At 43.6% G+C, this 21,859-nt stretch overlaps 1 protein-coding gene across 1 annotated transcript in view; it reads left to right on the forward strand.

Annotated features, from left to right (window-relative positions):
* The first annotated feature begins 4,397 nt into the window (after positions 1–4,397).
* Positions 4,398–21,859, forward strand: part of LOC124602310 (CLIP domain-containing serine protease 2-like) — a 41,887-nt gene continuing 24,425 nt past the window's right edge. Inside the window, exons 1-2 of the mRNA XM_047136313.1 lie at positions 4,398–4,523; positions 20,226–20,523. Coding sequence (XP_046992269.1) covers positions 4,442–4,523; positions 20,226–20,523 — 380 coding nt within the window. The 5' untranslated portion in view covers positions 4,398–4,441. The remainder of the gene's footprint in view (positions 4,524–20,225; positions 20,524–21,859) is intronic.

Raw genomic sequence — 21,859 nt, forward strand, 5'->3', positions numbered from 1 at the left:
AACGTCAGTTGTATAAATAGAAGAAGTAGTTACATGAAGTACGAAATGTATGCCAACATGAAGCTAGCAAAAGTGTGAAAGAAAAACTATTCGAAAGATTTAGAACTGTTCATGAGAGTCAGTGCACCATTACGAACGGAGATCTATGAGACAGGACCGACTCAACTGCAAGTGAGATGAATGTTACTGATTTACAGGTTTCTTCCACCTGGTTAAACAAATTCATGAAATTAAACGGAAGTGGCGAAATTACGAAGTTTGAACGTACGAAGGAGACGTCATTAATAGATAATACTATAGAGCAATTCGTAGCTGACGTGAATACGAAGCTGCCTGTTACCCCTTGAACTACTGTGTGTAAAGTCAAACTGACAGCTTTCGTGTAAGAAAACTGTATGCAAACTGCGCTTCACCATTTCGAGCGAAAAAAAAAAAAGAATACATTGACGTTTGTGCAGTCGATGAATGCGATTACACATCCGTAAACAACGGATACAGTGATCTGTATCAGTAAACTACTATTTCAGTAGCTTTGTATCTATCTTTAGGATCCTCAAGGTCCGTCCCCGGTTGCTGAGTGGTCAGCGCGACAGAATGTCAATCCTAAGGGCCCGGGTTCGATTCCCGGCTGGGTCGGAGATTTTCTCCCGTCAGAGACCGGGTATTGTGTTGTCCTAATCATCAACATTTCATCCCCATCGACGCGCAAGTCGCTGAAGTGGCGTCAGATACAAAACCTTGCACCCGACGAACGGTCTACCCGAAGAGAGGCCCTAGTCACACGACATTTACAGGAACCTCAAGGCAAATTAGGACCATACATTTTAAAAAACGACTATTTAGTTCCAAATATCTTGCAATACATTTAGCAAAATCTGGAAAAATGGAGAGAATAATTTTCAGTATTACATCAGAAATGTCATCTTACCATTTCCAGAAAACGATTCATCGCTTTTGTTCCACTCTTGGCCTGGACATAATGACATCTCTGCCTTTAGGCGGACGACGAAAAGACAATAATAATTTAGAAAAAAATGTTCAAATGTGTGTGAAATCTCATGGGACTTAACTGCTAAGGTCATCAGTCCCTAAGCTTACACACTACTTAACCTAAATTATTCTAAGGAAAAACACACACACTCATGCCCGAGGGAGGACTCGAACCTCCGCCGGGACCAGCCGCACATTCCATGACTGCAGCGCCTTAGACCACTCGGCTAATCCATCGAGGCAATAATTTAGATTCCACCTGGATTTAGTAATGCCACTCAGCCTCTCGATAAAGAAATTTTTCGACAGTGTAAAGCATTTCTTATAAAATTGTTGGACAAAATAATTTCCGATGTCTCTTTGTCATTTCAAGTTTATCAGAGGAACAGTATTATTAAACTTCAGTCAACCGTGGATTATCAGTTTGGATTACCACGTTTTACGAACTTAATGAATTACGCCTGCTACGCAACACAATATACGGAACAATGGCCACGACCATTTCCTACTCCATCCTAATTCAGTCTAAACAAAACCACTAAATGCTGTGAAGCGTCTGAATGCATTGATTTATATTTTATATGGTGTGCATGGTGAAAGGAAAATGTTTGTTTTCGTCATCCAACGGACACTTCTCAATTTTGTGATGTCTACAGAGAATAAACAGGGAACTGTTTCATCGTTAGTAAAATACACATGACTCAAAAACTACCATGACAGCTGTGCTACAGGAGTTATTATAAAATAATTCATCTCATCAAATTAGTCCCGATTGACGGAATTAGTCTGTAATGTAACATCACACACCACCATGATTTTCTTTTCTCTGTTAGTCATTTGCGTCGATATTAACTGCAATTTATTCAAAAAATTTATGATTTTACGATTCTGATACAGTTTAAGTGCTTAAAATGCACGTCTGTGCCTTTTGGAATTCGCTCTACGTGACGCTACGTTGTCTTGTCACGGCTGTCTGCTTATTCGCCAATTCGCACGTTAGGCAGGAAGGGCTAACAAACCACTGTTATAAGCTGCTCTTATTGCGTAAGAGATGAGTAACTTCAACATTTAAAACAAAAAACAGTGTTCTAATTGAACAACATACGGAATCAAATGTTTATGATACTTTGTGCAAAAATGGTCTCGGTAGACATCTATTGTAAGATTGAGTAACGACCACATACGTCTCTTTAAACTTTGATGCGTCAGGAGGATAACGAATGTGTTAGTAAAATCTAAGTAATGAACATTCTACGCTCTATCCTAGCCTGGAAAACACGGAGGCTTCGTCGGCCAGCGAAAACTTGTTTTGCAGATGGAAACTTTCCTCTTCCTGGGAAAGAAGTTGGAAATAGTAAGTACAGTCACATCTTAAACGAAGCCAAATGCAACAGCATCCCATTGCCGAAGACGAGGTACGAAAGTACCGAGAACAATGATTTGGTAATGTGTGTACGATGGTCAAGGTCACCAGGATTAGAAAGGAAAGGGAGATTCTCGTGCGAGAAGCCTGTAGTGCAGGCTGAATCCCAACTCTACCGACGAAATTTCGGAGGCTATTCGTGGACATTTCTGAGTGGCTTACGTTAGTGTAAGGGAATCGTGGCACCAGATGGTTCTCTACAGCGTGATTGTATTTCGTTTGATTTCTTAACCCCCCCCCTCCCCCCACACACACACACACACAAGGTGTTCTCTGATTATTTTAGTGTAAGTGACCTGAGGCCTACTTCGCTCGTTACAGAGTAATTGTTATTTGATTTATTCAGTTTGTTTATGTGAAAATGTATTAATAATGGTAAAACAACCTACATATAAAATTCAATCACCGAAACATACAACACAAAACACTGAGTAATATATATACGTGAGGGGGGGGGGGGGGGGGTAACAAATAATCAAACGAACCCAAATACCACAGCATCACACTGCCGAAGACGAGTGCAAAGTGCTCAAAACAATGGTTTGTTAATGTGTGTACGATGGTCAACACACATTACCAAACCATTGTTTTCGACACTTTCGTACCTCGTCTTCGGCAGTAGGATGCTGTTTCATTTAGCTTCGTTTGATTTCTTACCCCCCCCCCCCCCCCACCCGCTCCTCCCCCTTCTCCCCTCTCCCCCCCCCCCCCCAACCACGTAGATTACTCAATGTTTTGTGTTGTATGTTTCAGTGATTGCATATTATGTGTAAGTTGTTTCACCATTATTAATACATTTTCACATAAACAAACTGAATAAATCAAATAACAATTACTCTGTAACGAGCCAAAGTAGGCCTCGGGTCACTTACACTAAAATAGTCAGAGAACGCCTTTTAATAACAACCGAAATTTGAGTCTGCTTTGAATTTCCTGACAAATTTTGAATTACCCGCCTTTTTACACGCAGGATACTTGGGCTATGTCAGATGGTGTGGGTGGAGGAGAATCATTTGATAACGTTGCATTGTGAGATCATTGGAAATCAGGCAATAATGCAGACTGCACAGAAACTCTTCCTGTCGTACTACTGGGAGTTGCATGCAGTGGACATTTGGAGTCGGGTACTCCGCGAAGGACATTGCTCACAGGGGCACATAAAGCTGCACAAGGCGCAAACAGCACATAAATTGGACAGAAGCTGCTGGCGGCGTATAGCAAGGTCTACAATTCTCCATTTTGCCTCTTGTCAAGGATTCAGGGCGTCGATGGCAGAACGAACCGTTTGCCGTGCAGTGTGTGGATGGTGTAGTTCAGGCCAGAGGTGGTTCTTTGACGCTTTGGGAGTCTTTATCGTACTTGCGCCCACTCATTCGAGTTACCATGAGCATGAACCAAGATGTTTATTTCAACATTCTCAGCGAGCAAGTGTTGTCTGTGTTTTAACATCTTCATGATGAGAATGTTGTGAACACTCCGTCTCCCAAAATAATAACAACACTGTTCAGAGGATTGCACACATACGTTCCTGGTTTGACTAACAATCAGGCCCCCTATGACACCTAGACCGGCCCGCCAAATCTCCCGATCTGAATCCCATAGTAACTGCCTGGAACTATTTTAAAGAGTAAGTGAGAAGTAACAATCCATGTTCCCGCAATGTGGTACCGGTAGCTCTAAGGAATCTAATAAACAATTAATGGCTTGAACTGGATATGACATACATGAAGAAATCTGTGGGCTGTCTTCCTCGCCGAACTGAGGCCATTATTAAGGTTATAGCTGATGTTAGTGTGCTGTCTCCAGTGCGTGATTAATGTTGTGGGCGGTCTGCTTGCTGGCGGATCCGCAGTGCGCATGCAGCGTCGCGTGATACTAACCCTGAGGCAGATGTCGCGGGGAGTCCCCGCAGCTACTGGTTTGGCGGCGGCGGCACGCGGTGCGCGCCAGCGGGCAGCGCGCGGCCCTCATTTAACGGAACGCTCCGCCGTGGGCCGCCAGTACCTCTCCGGAGCCCGCAGTGCAGCCATGGCCAGGCAGCAAGCATCACTCGTCTACTGCGCGTGCGCAATAGCCATCTTGGCAGCCTTCGCAGCCACAACAAGTGCCCGTGAGTACATACCGTCGTCTCGTTCCCGGTGGCGTGGTCCCCACATTCAGCTCGGTTCTGCCCCGCTTTCGACTGCTTTACAAATGTGTTCAATATATTATTTGTAAACGGTCTTGTGAAGCTGTGACATGATTTCAGCAGAGCTTAACTTAGCGGTGTCTATGCCGTAGGAATGTTCACCAATGCGACTGTTTGTACCTACGATAAGACGTACACGAGGTTTGAAATTTATACCCAACAAAAAAGTGAATTATCATGTTTAACATTTTTTCAGTCTCATGTCATCACCTGTGTACATGTGCAAAGGATCCTTAATTATTACTCGTCACTGTTCTCGAAAACTGTACTTGCAGAAACAAAACGTAATTGGGTCTGACGGACGCCAGAATTATTTGTTGGTGCAGAGGACAGTTCACACACAATAAAATTTATGTTTCAGTAACCTTGACTGAAGTTTTTCAGGCTTAAGGTGGCCTGCTTGCGGGAGAAAATTGAGCATAGTTACGCAGAACTTTTATGAAGGATCTTCTCGAATTATTTCCCAAATTTGCTAGGCGAGCAAGCATTTAACCTTAACTCATAATGTTTTACACTGTCTCCTCTATAATGAACACTAATTGGTAAACATACAGCGATTTGAGCCAGATCCTATTTACTGCAACTTGTACCATTTCTTATACGCGTCAGAGTACATGACCGACAGATTTGCTGCATCTCCTTAGACTCTTCTGTCTCTGAATAGTATGCTCTTCTCCCTATTTACGCTCTGGATGATTGTGTATTGTTTGATTATTGCATTATGTATATGTAAAACAATGTGCAAAAAATCATTTTATGCATTCATTTTGTATCGTGCAAACTAGTCACGAAACGGCAGGAACAACAGGAAAATTTCCAGTAAACAAATTTCTTGTATGAGAGAAAGCTTAATTAACAATCATCGTCTGAGTTACTGACGTCCTTAGCCCGTAAATGCTTTCCTCCACGTCGATCGGTGTTACTAGATGAATTTTTGTAGCGGATTGGAAATATGCGCAGCTAGAGAGCAACAAAGATTTGTTCTGCACGCTATTCGCAGAAACAGTTGCAGTTCTTCTCTCCTGTCGGCTTGAGTCATGACTGACTGCCAGGTCAACGATCGTAGGAACACTTTACCTTTCACCCTTTAGAAGGCTGCTACTAAATCAAAATTGAAAGAAAAGTCGATACAGGCCGTTCAATGTAAGCTGAGAGATCATGAATTTGGTAAATCAACCAACGTGGACAAAGAATTTCAAAACTTTTTCCTAAATAGTGGCGAAACAAAAGAAACCTCCTGTGGGAAAACTACCAATTCGTAATTTTAAAATTAGTTCGCGCCCAGCGTGAAGCCTTTGTTAACTTTTGCAGCATATCACTAAATGTTGTGTAATGTCTAAAATTATTTTCTACTGATTACGAATAATTCAGAATAATGTCGGAACAATGTCAGTGTTATCGTCGGAACTCTTTATATAAACGGTGCTGCCGTGGATGTATCGGCAATAAGCGTATCGTGAAACATCCAGACGAATGCTTGATGAGTTTTTAGAGTAACATATTAATTCCGTTTGCTATCATCTAGGATGCCACGTGATAGCTCATCAGAAATAAAAAACACTAGAGACGTTTTAAGTTATACGGAGAAGACTAACTACATTAAATGACTATAGACAATTAGCGCTGCAAGGTTAGAGACCTCACGTGAGCTTCAAAATGCTTCCATGTTGTTTCTCATTCGCTTTTCAGAACTACATGCGAACCTAATAGACTACATGTAAGAAAGATTGGTTAGTAATATTTACTTTCTGTTTCAATCTAACGTGCTTATTCTGTGAACAGCGGATTCGCAAATGCCGCAACCCCATTTTCTGCTAAGTATGTCTGTCTCGGCACACTTGCGCTTTCCAATGAAATGAAAGTAACCACTTTTTAGAAACAGATATAATTTCATTGCGTTAGTGCGTCAGCGAGAATAATTAAAAGAGCAAGTACTACTAAAGCGTAGTGCAATCTGTCAGGACAGAAGACTTCTCGGCACAGCTGGAACAGCAGCGCATATTAAAGAGCTAACGGTAACACGTTAGTGCAAGAGTAACAGTTTTCGCTGCGGGCAGACATGAAAACTTCCATTTGGAAAAATGGTTTCCAGTAAACTGTTACGAAACAATGTGGCTCAAACCATGTACAATTCTCATAGTTCTGCGTGCAAACCTGTGAATGCTCAGTGTCCATCCAATCTGTATGAATATTTTGATAAATCGATGAGAACGTTGTCTCCAGATATCACTACTGTATTTAACTATAATGGCAACACACAGACAAGGAGACATTCCTTGCGATAATTTCGTACTTTTTTCATGACTGGATCGTTACTCCTGCCCTTATCACTATCAAGTAAACAATGGGTAAAAGCAGTTTCATTTTATTTACGTATCAGGATGACAGATTAAAGCTGATAAATTGGACATGAAAAAAAAACCGCTAGTGTCACGTTTAAACTACCTAGCGCTCGTAGACTGCAGTGGTACACAATCTTAGTATGTTCCTTCACGTCGTCATAACACCACTGATAAGTTACACCGTGATTTTTAGCGACTCGCTGCAGCTTTACCACCCGGGTATAGCAGCTTCCCTGATACAGACGAAAATGTTGGTTTATGGGAGCGTAAATTTCTCTTGTAGTTGACAAGCGTTTCTTTTCCTGCTTTAGCTTCTTACCTACCATGTTAAGATACCAACGAGTGATACATTCCTCTCCTAACGTGCTGCATGTTTTCGTATAAACTTAGTGACTGGACACGATGTTAAAAGCATCTGGTTCAGTTCGTACGAGAATGTAGAGTAGCTTAGATTGTTTACCCAATAACGAATTATACGCACAGTATCGCAACCAAATTAAAAATAATGCTACTTTTTATAAGAGTATAAATTGTGTGCCAGTGGGCCTATGTTCGGCAGTATTAATAAATTCTTCAAAAGATTTTATATTATATTTGTGCCCACAGCTTAAAGTACCCGTCTCAACAGGGTTTTAAGGTTGCTGTTGCGCTGGTAGCCATAGTTTTCTGTTACTGGGGCAAATGAGTCACTTTGTCCATCTTACGTTTGCACTGTGGAGGATATATCCAGAAACTACATGAGTTTACATTTGTGTCAGATACCGGTATGTCGAATACCGAGAACAAGATCAACTTTTTAGTTCTCTGGACACATGATGATTAGTATCGATTGTTTTTCACTTGAGGCTAGTTTACAGATGTAACATATAAAACAGTAGGAAATTGTTTCATCTGGTGCGACACAGCGAAGTTAGCGGAAATATAGTCAAACGTGCAGCAGACATCCTTTTCTAACAATTAGCATCTTAGGAATGAATGACTTCACAGCGCAGAGAGGAAATAGAAACAAAGAGAATACCAAGATTCTAAACTAAACGAAAACAACACAACAACAAACTATCTTACATGGCATAATTTTCAGGACTTCTTAAAGTTAAAAGTTTAGGGCTTTGAACGTTACCCCTTAAACAAACTGACACTCAATGTGCAGGCGTACAGTATTTTAAACCATGATTCGAATTTAAGGGGTATAAATTAATTATTCTGCGGGCATCGTTTAGAAACATAAATTTGTCGCTCAACTCCCCACGTATAGTAGCGGTACATCGGTGTTTCTCAACAGTGACAGAGGCACTTCAGCAGACTGCCCGCGTCCTTGCCTGCGGTATTTTGCTTCTCGGTGTCTGTTCAGAGCTGTGACTTGTTTACTGATCGTGTTCATCGCGTGTCTTTTCTTGCCTCACACTTACGTCCGGGATGTGAATCTCTCACGGAAGTTAACTGACTTGCTACTGTGCGCAGGCAATAACTGTGCGAAGCAACGGGTGCAATGAAAGGATAGCAGCAGATACCGCCTAAGATGATGATCGGGCTAACTACATTTAAAACTGTACTACCTACACGTAGTTTTGACGGCCTAATCACTGTCTGTTAATATAGTCATCCCATGTATTGTATAATTTCTCGCTTGGTGGATCCAGACAAGCAATGACTATGGCACGGAACGTTTTCTGAGTCATAGGAAAATCACCCGTTCGCCATTCTCATGCTATGTATATACTGACAAATATGCGCATTAGAATCATTCGTAGTCTCTCCGTCACAGTGAAGCTAAATTACTTCTACAGCTTGCTTAGTGGCACTGAAACGATGTAATACACAGAACAAGCTCAACTAGAGAACGTCTGAATTGGTGCAAGAGTGTGGACTCTAAAAGCAAGACACATGAATATACTGCCGATAAACGTGGAAATATATACCCCGCTTTGTAATAGCAAAGTAACGGTTGACAAGGAGTTAAATTATTATGCCTCTCAAGTAGCAGTAATGTTGTATTAATTTGGAAGTATTTCCCGACAATTTGCAAGGTTGTACTGGAAGAACTGGTGGGACTCTCATTTTAAGGGTTTTCTGCTCATAACTACATTACACGTACAATGGTAGTTGTTTCTTTGCTCAAGCTATAAGTAACTGATGTGGTGATTTCTGAAGTTACAAGCATTCAGCTGTATTGGACACAGGCATCTAAATCCAAAAACTGTACTAGTTTTGCAATTCTCTCCTTGGCGTTTGCTCCTACAGGGCTCATGCAGTTAAGTTGAAATTATACCGTCCAGTGTCACATTTTTCTTGCTCTATGAAACAAATTATAGTATTGATTAAGAAGAGGAACTTGACTCATCACTGAAACTAAAAGGTCGTCCCAAGACGGCTTTGGTATTTCTTTTTTGTTCCAGTTTTACAGGATATTTCAATAAATAACTCCAAACTTTTGTCATCAAACAGTGATACTCTAATCTGCAGATATGTGTACCTGCGATGTGGCAAGTCTAAGTTTTTAAGTGCAGACGAACTATAAAGGAATTGATAAATAAGCAAATTGCTGCCATGAGGCGACAATTAATACTTGCTTCAACAAGCTGGTTTTCGGTGTGGCGTATGTAGTATCACAGATTGTGGCTAAATCAACCAAAAACAATTTTTTCATGAACAACACAATGATGGTTGATTTAATCCACCCATCAGTATGCCTCTCAAGTCATTGATGGATGCGTTCATGCTCGCTCTCCACACACAGAAACGCAATTTAATGTGCGATGATTTACCGAGACGGAGAAGAGAGAGCACAACATTAACCAAGCAGACAGATACACAGTGCCTGCGTACTGGATAACTGCCGTCACTGCACGTAGCTGTGGTGACGAGAAACAATGACGTAGATAGGCAGCTGAAGCGTCTAGAGATCGCTCTCGCTCTCTCTCTCTCTCTCTCTCTCTCTCTCTCTCTCTCTACACGCAACTGGTGCAAGTGAACAAACAAACGATGCTCTTAGCGTACGACAGCTGGTATCCCATTCTGCAAATATCACGTCAGAAGCAACCTGTAAATAATTCCATCGGATTATATCATTGCCCACTCCTCAACTTTGTTAAAATCCGTATTGAAATCACGTGAGAACTTACAACTGCAGAGAAGTCGTTCCCATGCTCATCGGTAACACTGCTGAGGAAATACAAATATTCCTTATGAAAATGTAGAACAACCAAGGGTCAACAGACAAATGATTTATTAATGGTGTCTTTCAACTAGATGGAATTCATTGATTGGAGAGCCACTAAGAAGTCTGGGTTGATAGGTGCAGTACGTGAGTAGTTACTAGCAGAATAGGAAATGGACAATTGCGGGTGGCATCTGTATTGACTACTCAACCACATATTTTTTTTGTCTAAAAAGTGGGAAACCGTAATTAATTTTTGCAGTGTCTAGAAACTATGATAAAACTTGTGCTACCATTGGGTGTTCGATGTTGAAGGCGATTTTGTGTTCGTTCGAATGGCATAGAAGTGTGTGTTGTCTGGCCTGAGAGCGAAATCGATAAGAAAATATAGCTGAAGAAAGGTCATGGACCTTAGGTGCGCGTTTTGCGTGGAGCCGGTTTTTGCCGCCGGCCACGCTAGGAAAAACAACGCAGTACGGGCTGCTTGAATCAGCCAAGCATTCCTGTTCGCGGATGCGTCTCTCCCGCAGGTGTGTCGGAAGACGGAAGACCACGTCGCTGTACTCAGAGCCAGCACCTACCGCGTCATGACGAAAATTAAAAAAAAAAAAAAATTAGCCCAGCAGGCAACAAGTGATGGTCTGGCGACACACACACTGAGCTCACAGATATTTTGTCATGGTTTTGTACAATTTTCGGATGATTTTCAACACGTAACGGAGCAGAGATTAGGTAGCGACTTGATCTCAGACGACGGCATTTTGATGAGTGTAATGCAAGATCAAGTAACTAAAAGAGTGCAACTAAAAATAGTGCAGTTAGTTTAGTCTCAACATGCTGTCCTATTACGGATATACATTTAGTTCAGCGATTTACTTATTTTTAGACCATTTAATAGTATATTTTTTCACGCTCTGCAAAGCAGGAATTTATGGAGGCGATCACTTCATCTTTTGATGAAAATTTCTTGCCAACAAGACAAATTGTCAAGTGAGGGAATACTATAATATGACTTGGTATTAAATGTGAATGAGGGGCCAGCAAACCAGTTTGGAACCCTACTGATGGTACTCGCCACTGTAAGAGCTGTGAACTTGAGCATTGTTCTACTGAAGGCGCACGCTTTTGTGTTCCAATCTTGATCGTTCTTAGATTATCTCCAGTTGCAAACGAATAGAAAAAGTGTAGTCAAGTTAAGAGATCATAAAGCTGTCTTCAACGCAAAAGATGTTTTAATGCCACAGCGCTTTAGTGTGCATTATCTTATTGCAAGTATGCCCTTGCCTTCCCCCCTTCATTTGAACTAATTTATCCAGTCAGTTACAGGGCCGGCCGGAGTGGCCGTGCGGTTCTAGGCGCTACAGTCTGGAACCGCGTGACCGCTACGGTCGCAGGTTCGAATCCTGCCTCGGGCATGGGTGTGTGTGATGTCCTTAGGTTAGTTAGGTTTAAGTAGTTCTAAGTTCTAGGGGACTGATGACCACAGCAGTTAAGTCCCGTAGTGCTCAGAGCCATTTGAACCATCAGTTACAGGTGGTACCACAGTTTAGCGTGGTCTGCGAACCACGCTGTACCTTAGAATTTTTTCCTGCGGATACATCATAGCGAAATGTTAAAGAAGCCGTAATTGGCAGAAACATTTACAGGGCTCACTAAATATTGAACTCCAAACGTCTGACATTTTTAATCTGAAGTGAGCCCATTTATCCACAGAGTCGTACATAAAGATTAAAATTACAAAATGCAGTGGTCATCGCCATACGAGCAGAAAAATACTCTTTGCCTTCATTGGAGCATTCACACCCACTTTCGCGTATTTCGAGGTTTACATGGGCGTTTGAGTGTAATCACCAAAGGAGTCATTCACCATTCCCAAATTCATCAGTAACATAATGTTTTAATCATGTCAGGTATCTAAAAGATCATTAGTCTCACACAACTTAATTTTGTAGTTGTCCATTACTATAACAAAGTTTTCAATGGTTTACTTTCTACTGACCTCAACTGGTCGGCAGTAATTCTTTATAATTTCTTTCCAAGAAATTAACATGGCTTAACAGTCGTCGCATGTAGTGAAACTAAGACTTAACTGGTACTTCCTTAAACTATAACTGTCTATTTTAGTTAACCGAATTTGTAATTTTTTATTGTAGTAGTTGTATCCGGCTACGCCTTGTTATGATCCAGTCTGGTAAAACGGCAAACAAAGAAAGAGAAAGCACACGTTTCTAATACACATGGGAATTGAATGTATGTTCTAATATCCTTCTCTCAGCTGCCTCTACCCATCTCCTCCTGTTCTTCTTTGTCAGTCTCCTTCTCCCCCTCTTCCTCTCTACTCCTACCCCATTCTTATGTCCATTTCCTCCCACCCATCTGTTCATCCCTTCTCCCCCCCCCCCCCCCCCCCGTCCCCCTACCCAAATTTCTCTAACCTTTGGGCTTATTTATTGTTGTTACAAATTCAGATTATATAGCAGTGTTATAATCATAATCCAATATCCCAGAAATACAACTTACCCGTAAAAGACTCACCAATCTTTGGTGAGTACGTGCTTGGCTACCATGGGACCCCACCCTTTGCAGCACTGCTTCCTCTTCCTTTGCTGCATATCTGGACTTTGACTATCTCTTATCTCCGCTGACTTTCCGTCAGATAGTCCTTTAGGTACAGACCCTGCCTGGAATTGGTTCCTTCCCAGCTCTACCTCAGCTCCGTTAACGATTATATGGTCCCTACTACTGGGTTTGACCTGTCATCTTTTCCAAATTTTACAGAAGTGTTTGTCATGCAGGGAAGGTCGCCCACTGTGGCATATGCTGTGACTCGGTGCCCTCCCGCGCTGGCACTCTTCCTTCCTGTTGTAGTATGCCCAATGCCCAACACCAAGCACAGTAGCTTGGAGGGGGGGGGGGGGGGGGGTTAGTCAAGTACCTACCCTGACCACACAGGGAACACACTGTTAGTGTCCTCGCTGCACAGCCCCCATGTATGCCATGGAATATGTCTCCATCATGACTAGAGCACAGGGACTCCCGGTAATGGATTTGTGGCCAGAGAATCATTGCTCTGGCTGCTTGGTGCCTATGGGAACAGCCCCATTCGGAGTGGGTAGCACTATAGTGGATAATTCACGCTTGAAGCGACTTAAACTTTGTTCAACTGGTGGTCATATGACTCCAGCAGCCTCTTCACATAGAAAGGTCTCTTATGCTGCAATGAAGTGCGACCCAAATGTGTTCCCTTCCTTGGCTATGCCAAGGGAGAAATAGAGGACTTGATGACTAGGAGCAAAATCCTTTCCCCCAAAACATGATCTGTACCAGGACCGATGAGAACATCTTTTTGACCACAAAGCTTTTTTTTTTTTTTTTTTTTTTTTTTTTTTTTTTTTTTTTTTTTTTTTTTTTTTTTTTTTAACACATTGGAGACAAATGTGGGAAAGTTGCAGCTATCTCTAAGATGAAAAGCAGTGCCCTCCTGCCAAAAACATCACATGCTCGCTCACAGGCGCTGCTCTCTCGTGAAAAGTTGGGTGACATTCCCGTGACTCACTCCCACAAGTGTCTCAGTATGGTCCAGTGCATCATCTTTCACAATGATATGCTTTCGCAATCTGACAATGAGCTGCGGGGAAACTAAGAGCAAAGAGGTGTGCACTTCACCTGCCATGTACTTAGGGGACCAAGGGAAAACAGAGCTGCTACTGGGGCGTTCATCTTCGCTTTCGAGGGTGGTACATTGCTTGAGAAGGTCAAGCTGGTGGTCTGCTGGTGTGACATGAAACCCTAGGTTCCTCATCCTTTGAGATGCTTCAGGTGTATGAAACTTGGACATAAATCTTTCCATTGCACTGGTACCTCTGTCAACAGGGATTGTGGACATCTGCTGCACGTGACCATTCTTTGAAAGCCTCACAACATCTGTGCAAACTATGGCGAGCTCTTCCTCCTAAGCATATTGCTCCATTTTTAAACGTGAGGACAAAATCCAGGAATATAAGACCATGGACGAGCTCACATAACAAGACGCCAGAAAAAGTATGAGTGTCTTAATCTCATACAAATGACAAAATCTTACACTACAGCTTCAACATAGTCACCTTCTCTGTCGATGATGCCTTCCTCTGTTGAGCCTCTTATGGCGTGCCCTCAGGGCCATCCATTGATATCAGTCCCCCAGGCGGTCAGGGGTCCTTTCATGCTTCCACCACACCCACTTTGGGTGCATTTGCTCCCCACCTGCTAGGGACACCCAGCCTCAGGCACAGCATCCACCTCTGGTTTCTGTAGCTGGGAAGAGGTCCCGCAGGACTCTTCCTTCGATGCATCACGCTGGTCCACAGCCAGAAGCCAGCCAGTGGCTGAAGGAACCAAAGGCTGCTGCCATTGGACTTCTCATTCTTCCTCTGTTCCCAAAGTCAATTCAGGGACACCTTCCCAGTCATTGTCTACAGTGGAGAAGGACAAAACTGACAAAGGAAACTGTGGTAGCCTCCACACTATTGGACTCTGCATGTACTCCATCTGTGCCCAAGGTGGAGATACTCTTGGTGCCTGAGACAACAGATTTCTCCAGGCAATATTCCACAGAACCTATGTCAGTGGTTCCCCTGTGCCACCCCTGCCATCTCAACCAGTGGTGGTACGTGATCCTGTGTCGTAAGCTGCCCTGTCCCACCTCCACCCAGTCGCTTCATACCTCTATTCAGTCTGATTCTCCAGTAGAAATGTAATGGATTTTTCCACTACCTGGCGGAGCTAAAGCAGCTTTTAAGCACTTACCCTGCATCCTGTATTGACATCCGTGAAACGTGGTTTCCAGCAACTTGCACTCCTGGCCTTCATGGTTCCCAAGGTTATTTAAAGAAGTGCACAAACTATGAGAGGATATCAGGTGGAGTTCTTATGTATGTGCTTGACCCTGTATACAGTGATCTTGTGCCTCCTGATACACCTTTGGAAGCTGTTGTTGTTTGGGTGGGGGCACATCAGGATTTTACAATCTGTAATGCTTATCTCCCTCCTGATGGTGTGTTCCAGGATGCACTGTCTGCATTACTCTCTTAGCTCCCCCAAACTTTCCTAGACTTGGGCGACTTCAACACCCATGACCCTTTGTTGAGCAGTACAATGATATCTGGCCATGGTCAAGACATCTAAACTTTATTGGTAGGACTTGATCTTTGCCTTTTGAACTCTGGTGCCCCCATACACTTCAGTGTGCCACACTGAACTTACTCAGCCATTGATGTAAAGGTCTTCTACCATCTATCAACTGGATTGTCCATGATGGACTGTACAGTAGTGACCACTTCTCTATCTTCCTGTCCCTCCCTCAGCATTGTTCCTCTGGACACCCAGCCATATGGGCAATGCAGCTGTTCAGCATAAAACGGCAGCCATTTTCTTGGTAGCCAACCAAGCCATCCCCCCTTCCTTGAGATCTATCCCCAGTAAAAGAAAATATCCTGGTGGACCTCAGAGATCTCTGCAGCCAATAGAGATCGTATGTGGGCTCTCCAATGCCATAAGCACCACCCTTCACTGGAGCACTTAATTACCTTTAAATGGCTCCATTCTGTGTCTGCTATCTCATAAAACGAAAAAGCAAGAACCCTGGGAGTGGTGCTTTTCTACCTCCAGGTCACGTACCTCTCCATCACAGGTATGGGCAAAGATCAGACACCTTTACAGCTTGCACTCCCTTGCAGGTGTACCAAGTATTTCCTTAAGTGGTAAGATTTATGCTGCAGATAATGTTATGAAACATTCTGCTGAACATTGCGCTCAGTCATGTTCATCTGAGAACTACCACCCCACCTTTTGGCTCATTAAACAGCAGGTGGAGTGAATGCACATCTTTTGCTACCTGGCACCTGGAACCAAATAATGGTTCCACTCAATAAATGGGAACTCTGCAGTGCCCTAGTCCATTGGTCTGATGCAGCCTCAAGGCCAGATTGCGTCCACAAGCACATGCTGAAATATCTCTCTGGATTGTCAGCATCACGTCCTTGCCCTCTATAATCAGATCTAGACCTTCCATCTTAATGGCGAGAAAGTGCGGAAGTTCCGGTACTGAAACCAGGTAAGAACCACCTAGAGGTAGACAGTTATCGCCCAATGAACCTTACCAACATTCTCAGTAAGTTGCTCAGATGCGTGGTGGGCAAACAGCTGTTTTGGCTCCTTGAATCTTGGGGCCCTTTGGCTGCATCTCAGGGTGGTTTTCACAAACACCGCTCCACTGCCGATAATTTGGTTCACCTGGGGTCCACCATCTGATGGCCTCTGCCAGCCATCAGCACCTCAGCCTACAAAAGGCTTATGACGTGAGATGGTGTCATCACATCCTTACTATGTTATGTGTGGGTTCTCTAGGGTCCACTCCCGATTTTTGTCAAAAACTTCCTTCCACTGCATGTGCTGTATTCAAGTGGGTGCTTCACGCAGTATCCCCCATACCCATACAATGTCCCGCAGAGCTCTGTACTAAACATTCCCCTCTTTCTGGTGGTCATCAATGGCCTAGCGGTGGATGTGGGGTCTTCACTTCGCCCTCCTTATATGCTGACGATTTTTGATTTTATTATTGCTCCTCTAGTATGGGTATTTGCTGATCATCCTGTACACTTTACCACACAAAACGCGCAGACGCGGGCTCTCACCCATGACTTTGGGTTTTCAGCTGCCTAGACTCATGTCATCCACTTCTATCACCATCGTACTTGTCACCCACACCCAGAGCTTTACCTGGACGATCAATTGGTTCTTTTAGTTGTGATGTGTTGCTTTTTGCGACTGGTCTTAGATTCCCAGCTAACTTGGCTTTCGCACCTTCGCCAAGTTAAGTGCTGACAGCACCTCAATACACTTCACTGCCAGTCACACATCTCAGTCAGTCACAGATCTCTCTACCCATTTATGGCCATAGAAAGCCCTTATTCTGTCCCGTCTTGACTATGGGAGTCTTGCGTTTGGTTCAGTATCACCCTCAGCATTGCAGATATTGGACCACATTCATCATTGTGGGGTCTGACTTCCGACAGGAGCCTTCTGCACTAGCCCTCTGAACAGCCTAAAAGTCGAGGCTGGAGTCACTCTGTTACCTATAAGGCACCAGCAACAGTTGCTCAATTACACTACATGCATTTGTAACTTCCCTGAACATCCTAACTACTGCGTCCTTCTTCTTTAAAGGAAGCTCCACCTCCCACAACAGTGACCCAGAACTGGGTTTACAATTGCTGCATACCTCCAGTGTGTTTGTTCAGAACTGTTACTTCCTCCACTGTCGCCTCTGGTCAGGGAGACATTGGTTCTGCCCCCCTTATTCATGTTCGATCTTGCACTTGGAACAGTATCCTAATGAATGGTGACTCTCTTAGCAGCCTTCAGACTATAGACCAGTGCTACTCTCCTCACCCACTGGTTGCAGTAATCTAGGATCTTGTCCCTGACCTGTACTAAGCTCGATGGCCAGTAGTTCTCGTTTGGGATTTCCAGTTGACAAGCTGGCCATCAGTATGCCGATTCTGGAAATTGGGGTCACTTTGGTCTTTTATACGCAGTCAATCGCTGGAAGTCTGGAACTCAGAATGGTCTGCCCTGTTCTCCCATACACTAAGGAGACTATGGTCACATAGCAGTCTTTCCTGCATGCTTCTCACAGGGAATTCACCGTCCTCTGTCTACTCCACATTGGCCACACTTGGCTAAGGCATGGCTATATTGTTCGACATGAGGATCACCCTCACTACCAATGTGGAGCCTGCCTGATAGTGGCCCACTTTCTCATAGGCTGCTCTAATTTAGCTGCTTTGAGACAACATTTTAATCTTCCTGAAATGCCACATCTGGTGCTAGCAGATGACGCCAAAGTGGCTGAACTGGTGTTACATTTTGCCCACGAAGGTGGTTTCTACTTATCCCTGTAAGGTAGGTCTTTTGGCCTCACTGATCACTTGAAGTATTGGATGGGCACCCCTCTCCTGCCCTCATACCCCCTCCCTTCCTCCCCCGCCCGCCCTGGGACTCCCTTGCCGTTTGGTGGCTCTTGCCTGGTGACCTAGCCTGGCCCGTATCCTTCCAACCTTTTTAATCTTTTTCATTTTTCATTTTTCATTTTTCATTTTTCATTTTTCATTTTTCATTTTTCATTTTTCATTTTTCATTTTTCATTTTTCATTTTTCATTTTTCATTTTTCATTTTTCATTTTTCATTTTTCATTTTTCATTTTTCATTTTTCATTTCTCAATTTCAATGCTTTGACTTTTCTGTGTGGTCTTTTTCATGGGTTTTATTCTGTTTTTATTGTGTTAATTACACTTAGGTTTTCCAGGATTTGCCTTTTACCTCGTTCCCCTGACAACCACTCCTGGTTTATTCTAAACAGATGAAGAGACTGCTGACCTTGCAGTTTAGTCCCTTTCAGTCCAAAGAAACAAACCAACCAACCAGCCAACCAACTAACTACAACTTTCGTGTTTTCTGTGGAAATTGTCTGTGAGGAAGAAAACAAAACAACAATGTGTTGTGTATCGGTCTGTGCACGAAAAAAGGGGAGTCATATCTCGGGTTCTGTTGATGACTGAGATAAGCAGTCAAATGGTTTTAAATAGCTCTTTAACTATTAGAAGAATGGACATACTGAGGTGAGCAATGAGTATGACGGGAGGGGATGCTGCGTAAGTTGGGAATTAGGGTTGGGCGGAAATCGTGCTCAGATAGCCGAATTTAAGGCGAGTGCTCGCATAGAGCGGGAAATCCGTGTTTGAATCCCGCTCCAGCAGAAGTTTTCACTTGACATCATGAATTCATTTCGACGCCCAGTTGTGTCCAGTGTCAAAATTTATTACATTTCATAGTGTATATCTACTTCTGTGCCATGAAGAACGGTATGTGCTAGTTTGGCCCATCCTAAAGGACAGACAGGACACACAAATTAAATGGGAATGATCACGTGGATAATGTTATGGGGGGAAAAGCAAACCAGAGACTGCGTTTTATTAGAAAAACACTTCGAAGGTGCGATAAGTCAGTAAACAGACTGCCTATATTATGATTGTCCATCCTCAGAAAAGGGCAGCTCATGTTGTATTATAGGAAAATAAGCGATAGTGTCACAGATATTACAAGCGAGTTGGCGTGACAATCATTACAACAAAGGCGTTTCTCATTGTGGGGAGATCAATCGCCAGCTTTCTCTTCCGAATGTGAACATATTTTGATATTTTGTTGGCAATCACGCACATAGGGGTAATAGACCATCACGATAAATTCACAGCTGACTTGGAAAGATTTAAGCATTTGTTTTTCCTGCACACTGATTGAGAGGGGAACCCTCTGTCAGGCACTTAATTGTTTGTTGCAGAGAAGTCATGTACAAGTAGGTCCAAAAGTTAAAATGTTGACCTCGTGAATATATGGGACGATGGTCAGGAAACGGAATAAATGAAGGCTCTTGGTAAATATAAGTTTAGTCCACCTCTTGTTTCTTACTAACTGACGCTGCTGTCTCTAATCATTACTGATGTTTCTTCATGTGCGTGATAAATTAGTAGATATACTCACATGGTGCAGGTAGAAACGACGGTCGTTTAAATAATTTTTAATTGGAGCTTGGTTGCTTTGTTTGAGAATTATTTAATCTTCACAATACCCACACATTTTCAACAACGTGTATCACTAAAGAAAGGGGAAGGTACCTCATGTCATCTTAAAAAGACATAAAATTTATTAATTGTTGCTGACTGATATTAATATGGTTTTTACAGAAGTACTGATGTGGGAGTAGGATCCTCTGTAAAGTTACATCCGCTACTGAGAATTAAATTTGTGTGTTAAGTTTAACAGAACAATTTTAAGCACTCATGAAATCTAGTATGCGACTACATTAAAAACAATAAATATTTTTTAAAGTATAAAGTAGTACCTGATTAGACTACAATACTTTCAGAAGGTGGGCACAAAAACCCTCCCCCACATTTGGTATTTCCAAGGTTAGTGGCCGTTATGTCATTTGAAGACAGTGTCCACATTTCGTGTACGAGGCACCGATAAAACGAATCTGTAATTGATGGAATGTGTACGGTACAGGAGTGGTGGTGCTGTGTCCTCAGAGCGGTGCGACTCGCCGTGCGTGCGGGTGTCTGAGTGCGGCTGGCTGGCGGCGCTGCTGCGTCGCGAGCCGCGGCCGCCGGGCGTCGCCGAGCTGCTGCGGGGCCTCGTCTGCGGCAGGGACGGCCGCTTCGTGCTCGTCTGCTGCGGCCCGCCACCGGGGCAGCCCAAACCCAAACCAGAGCCGCAGCCGCAGCCGCAGCCGCAGCCCAAGCCGAAGCCAGAGCCGAAGCCGAAGCCAGATGGGCCCGTCTGGCCACAGGACCCGCTGCAGCACCCAAACCTGCGGCTGCTGCCCGTGTGAGTGGCGCCATCTCTTTCCAGTGTCTGCTCTTGTTTTCCTTAATAATGACCGCTTATTACTATATACAAGGTATATTCCGACTCCATAGTCAAAAGTTCGGAGATTGTTCAGTCATATTTTCTTTGTGTTTTCGTTCAAGGGGCCCGTAATCTCGGACGGCTCATTGCAGAAACGTAACGTATTTTGTGCAACAGACTTAGGGGACCACTCTTTGAAACCTCGTAATTCACACCCATTGAGATGCGTAAGTTTCCAATTTGGCTCATAGTGGCGTGCAACTTCCTCTCTAATGGTGCAAAAGCGTGGGCGCTGTGTCGTCACCCTCAGGCTGGACGACGCTTCTGGCAGGGAGGTGTCGACACGTGCGACAAAAAAGCTCAAAGCTCAGAAGGTCACGTGGCATGTAAGGTGGATTAATGGTGTCACATTGGCACCAAACTTCACCACATTTCTGCCCAGCACCACCGTGTCAAACCATGGAAGTGTTATCACACCCCTATTTCATACCTTCTTTTGACACCTTTGCGACGGAGGTTAGAACCGCTACACACCAAACCCCTTCGACACCCCTCCGGCAGTGTTTGCCTCCCTTCAGGAGCTACAACAGCGGCAAACCAGAATGTGTGTCGACGGGTAGTTTCGTAATGTGCTCAACTAAGGTCCTTTGGTGGCACTCAGGACCTTGCCGAACTTTTAGTTCTTAGGGGGACACTTTGCTGTTTTATTCACGCACATTCATGGCCATGTATTGGGCACTCTTCTTTATTAAACAGTCCTCCCTCACTCGAGTTTTGTTCTGTCTGGACTCAATGAGTGGCCTCCAGTACATTCCTCGGTATTTATCCAGCACACCTTGGTCTCTATCAACAACCTTCTCACTTATGTTAGTGCTGCTACTAGTTTCGAAGATTTCCTTTGGATCCTCCACCACATGGGTATCCTGGGAAATGATCTTACTGATCGTCTAGCTGATAGGTGGCCACTTACCTCCATTCCCTCTATGCCTCCAGGGGTATATTTGCTGCTTTATGTTAAATCACTTTTGGCTCAATCGTGGGCCAACTCTTATGGGGCTACCTCCACTCTCCAATGAACTTTGTACAATCAAGGAGACTCCCACCACATGGCATGCCAGCCGGAGTGGCCGAGCGGTTCGAGGCGCTATAGTCTGGAACCGCGCTACCGTTACGGTCCCAGGTTCGAACCGTGCCTCGGGCATGGATGTGTGTGATGTCCTTAGGTTAGTTAGGTTTAAGTAGTTCTAAGTTCTAGGGGACTGATGACCTCAGCTGTTAAGTCCCATAGTGCTCAGAGCCATTTGAACCACATGGC

Source organism: Schistocerca americana, chromosome 1, assembly GCF_021461395.2.
Source record: "Schistocerca americana isolate TAMUIC-IGC-003095 chromosome 1, iqSchAmer2.1, whole genome shotgun sequence".
NCBI lineage: Eukaryota > Metazoa > Arthropoda > Insecta > Orthoptera > Acrididae > Schistocerca > Schistocerca americana.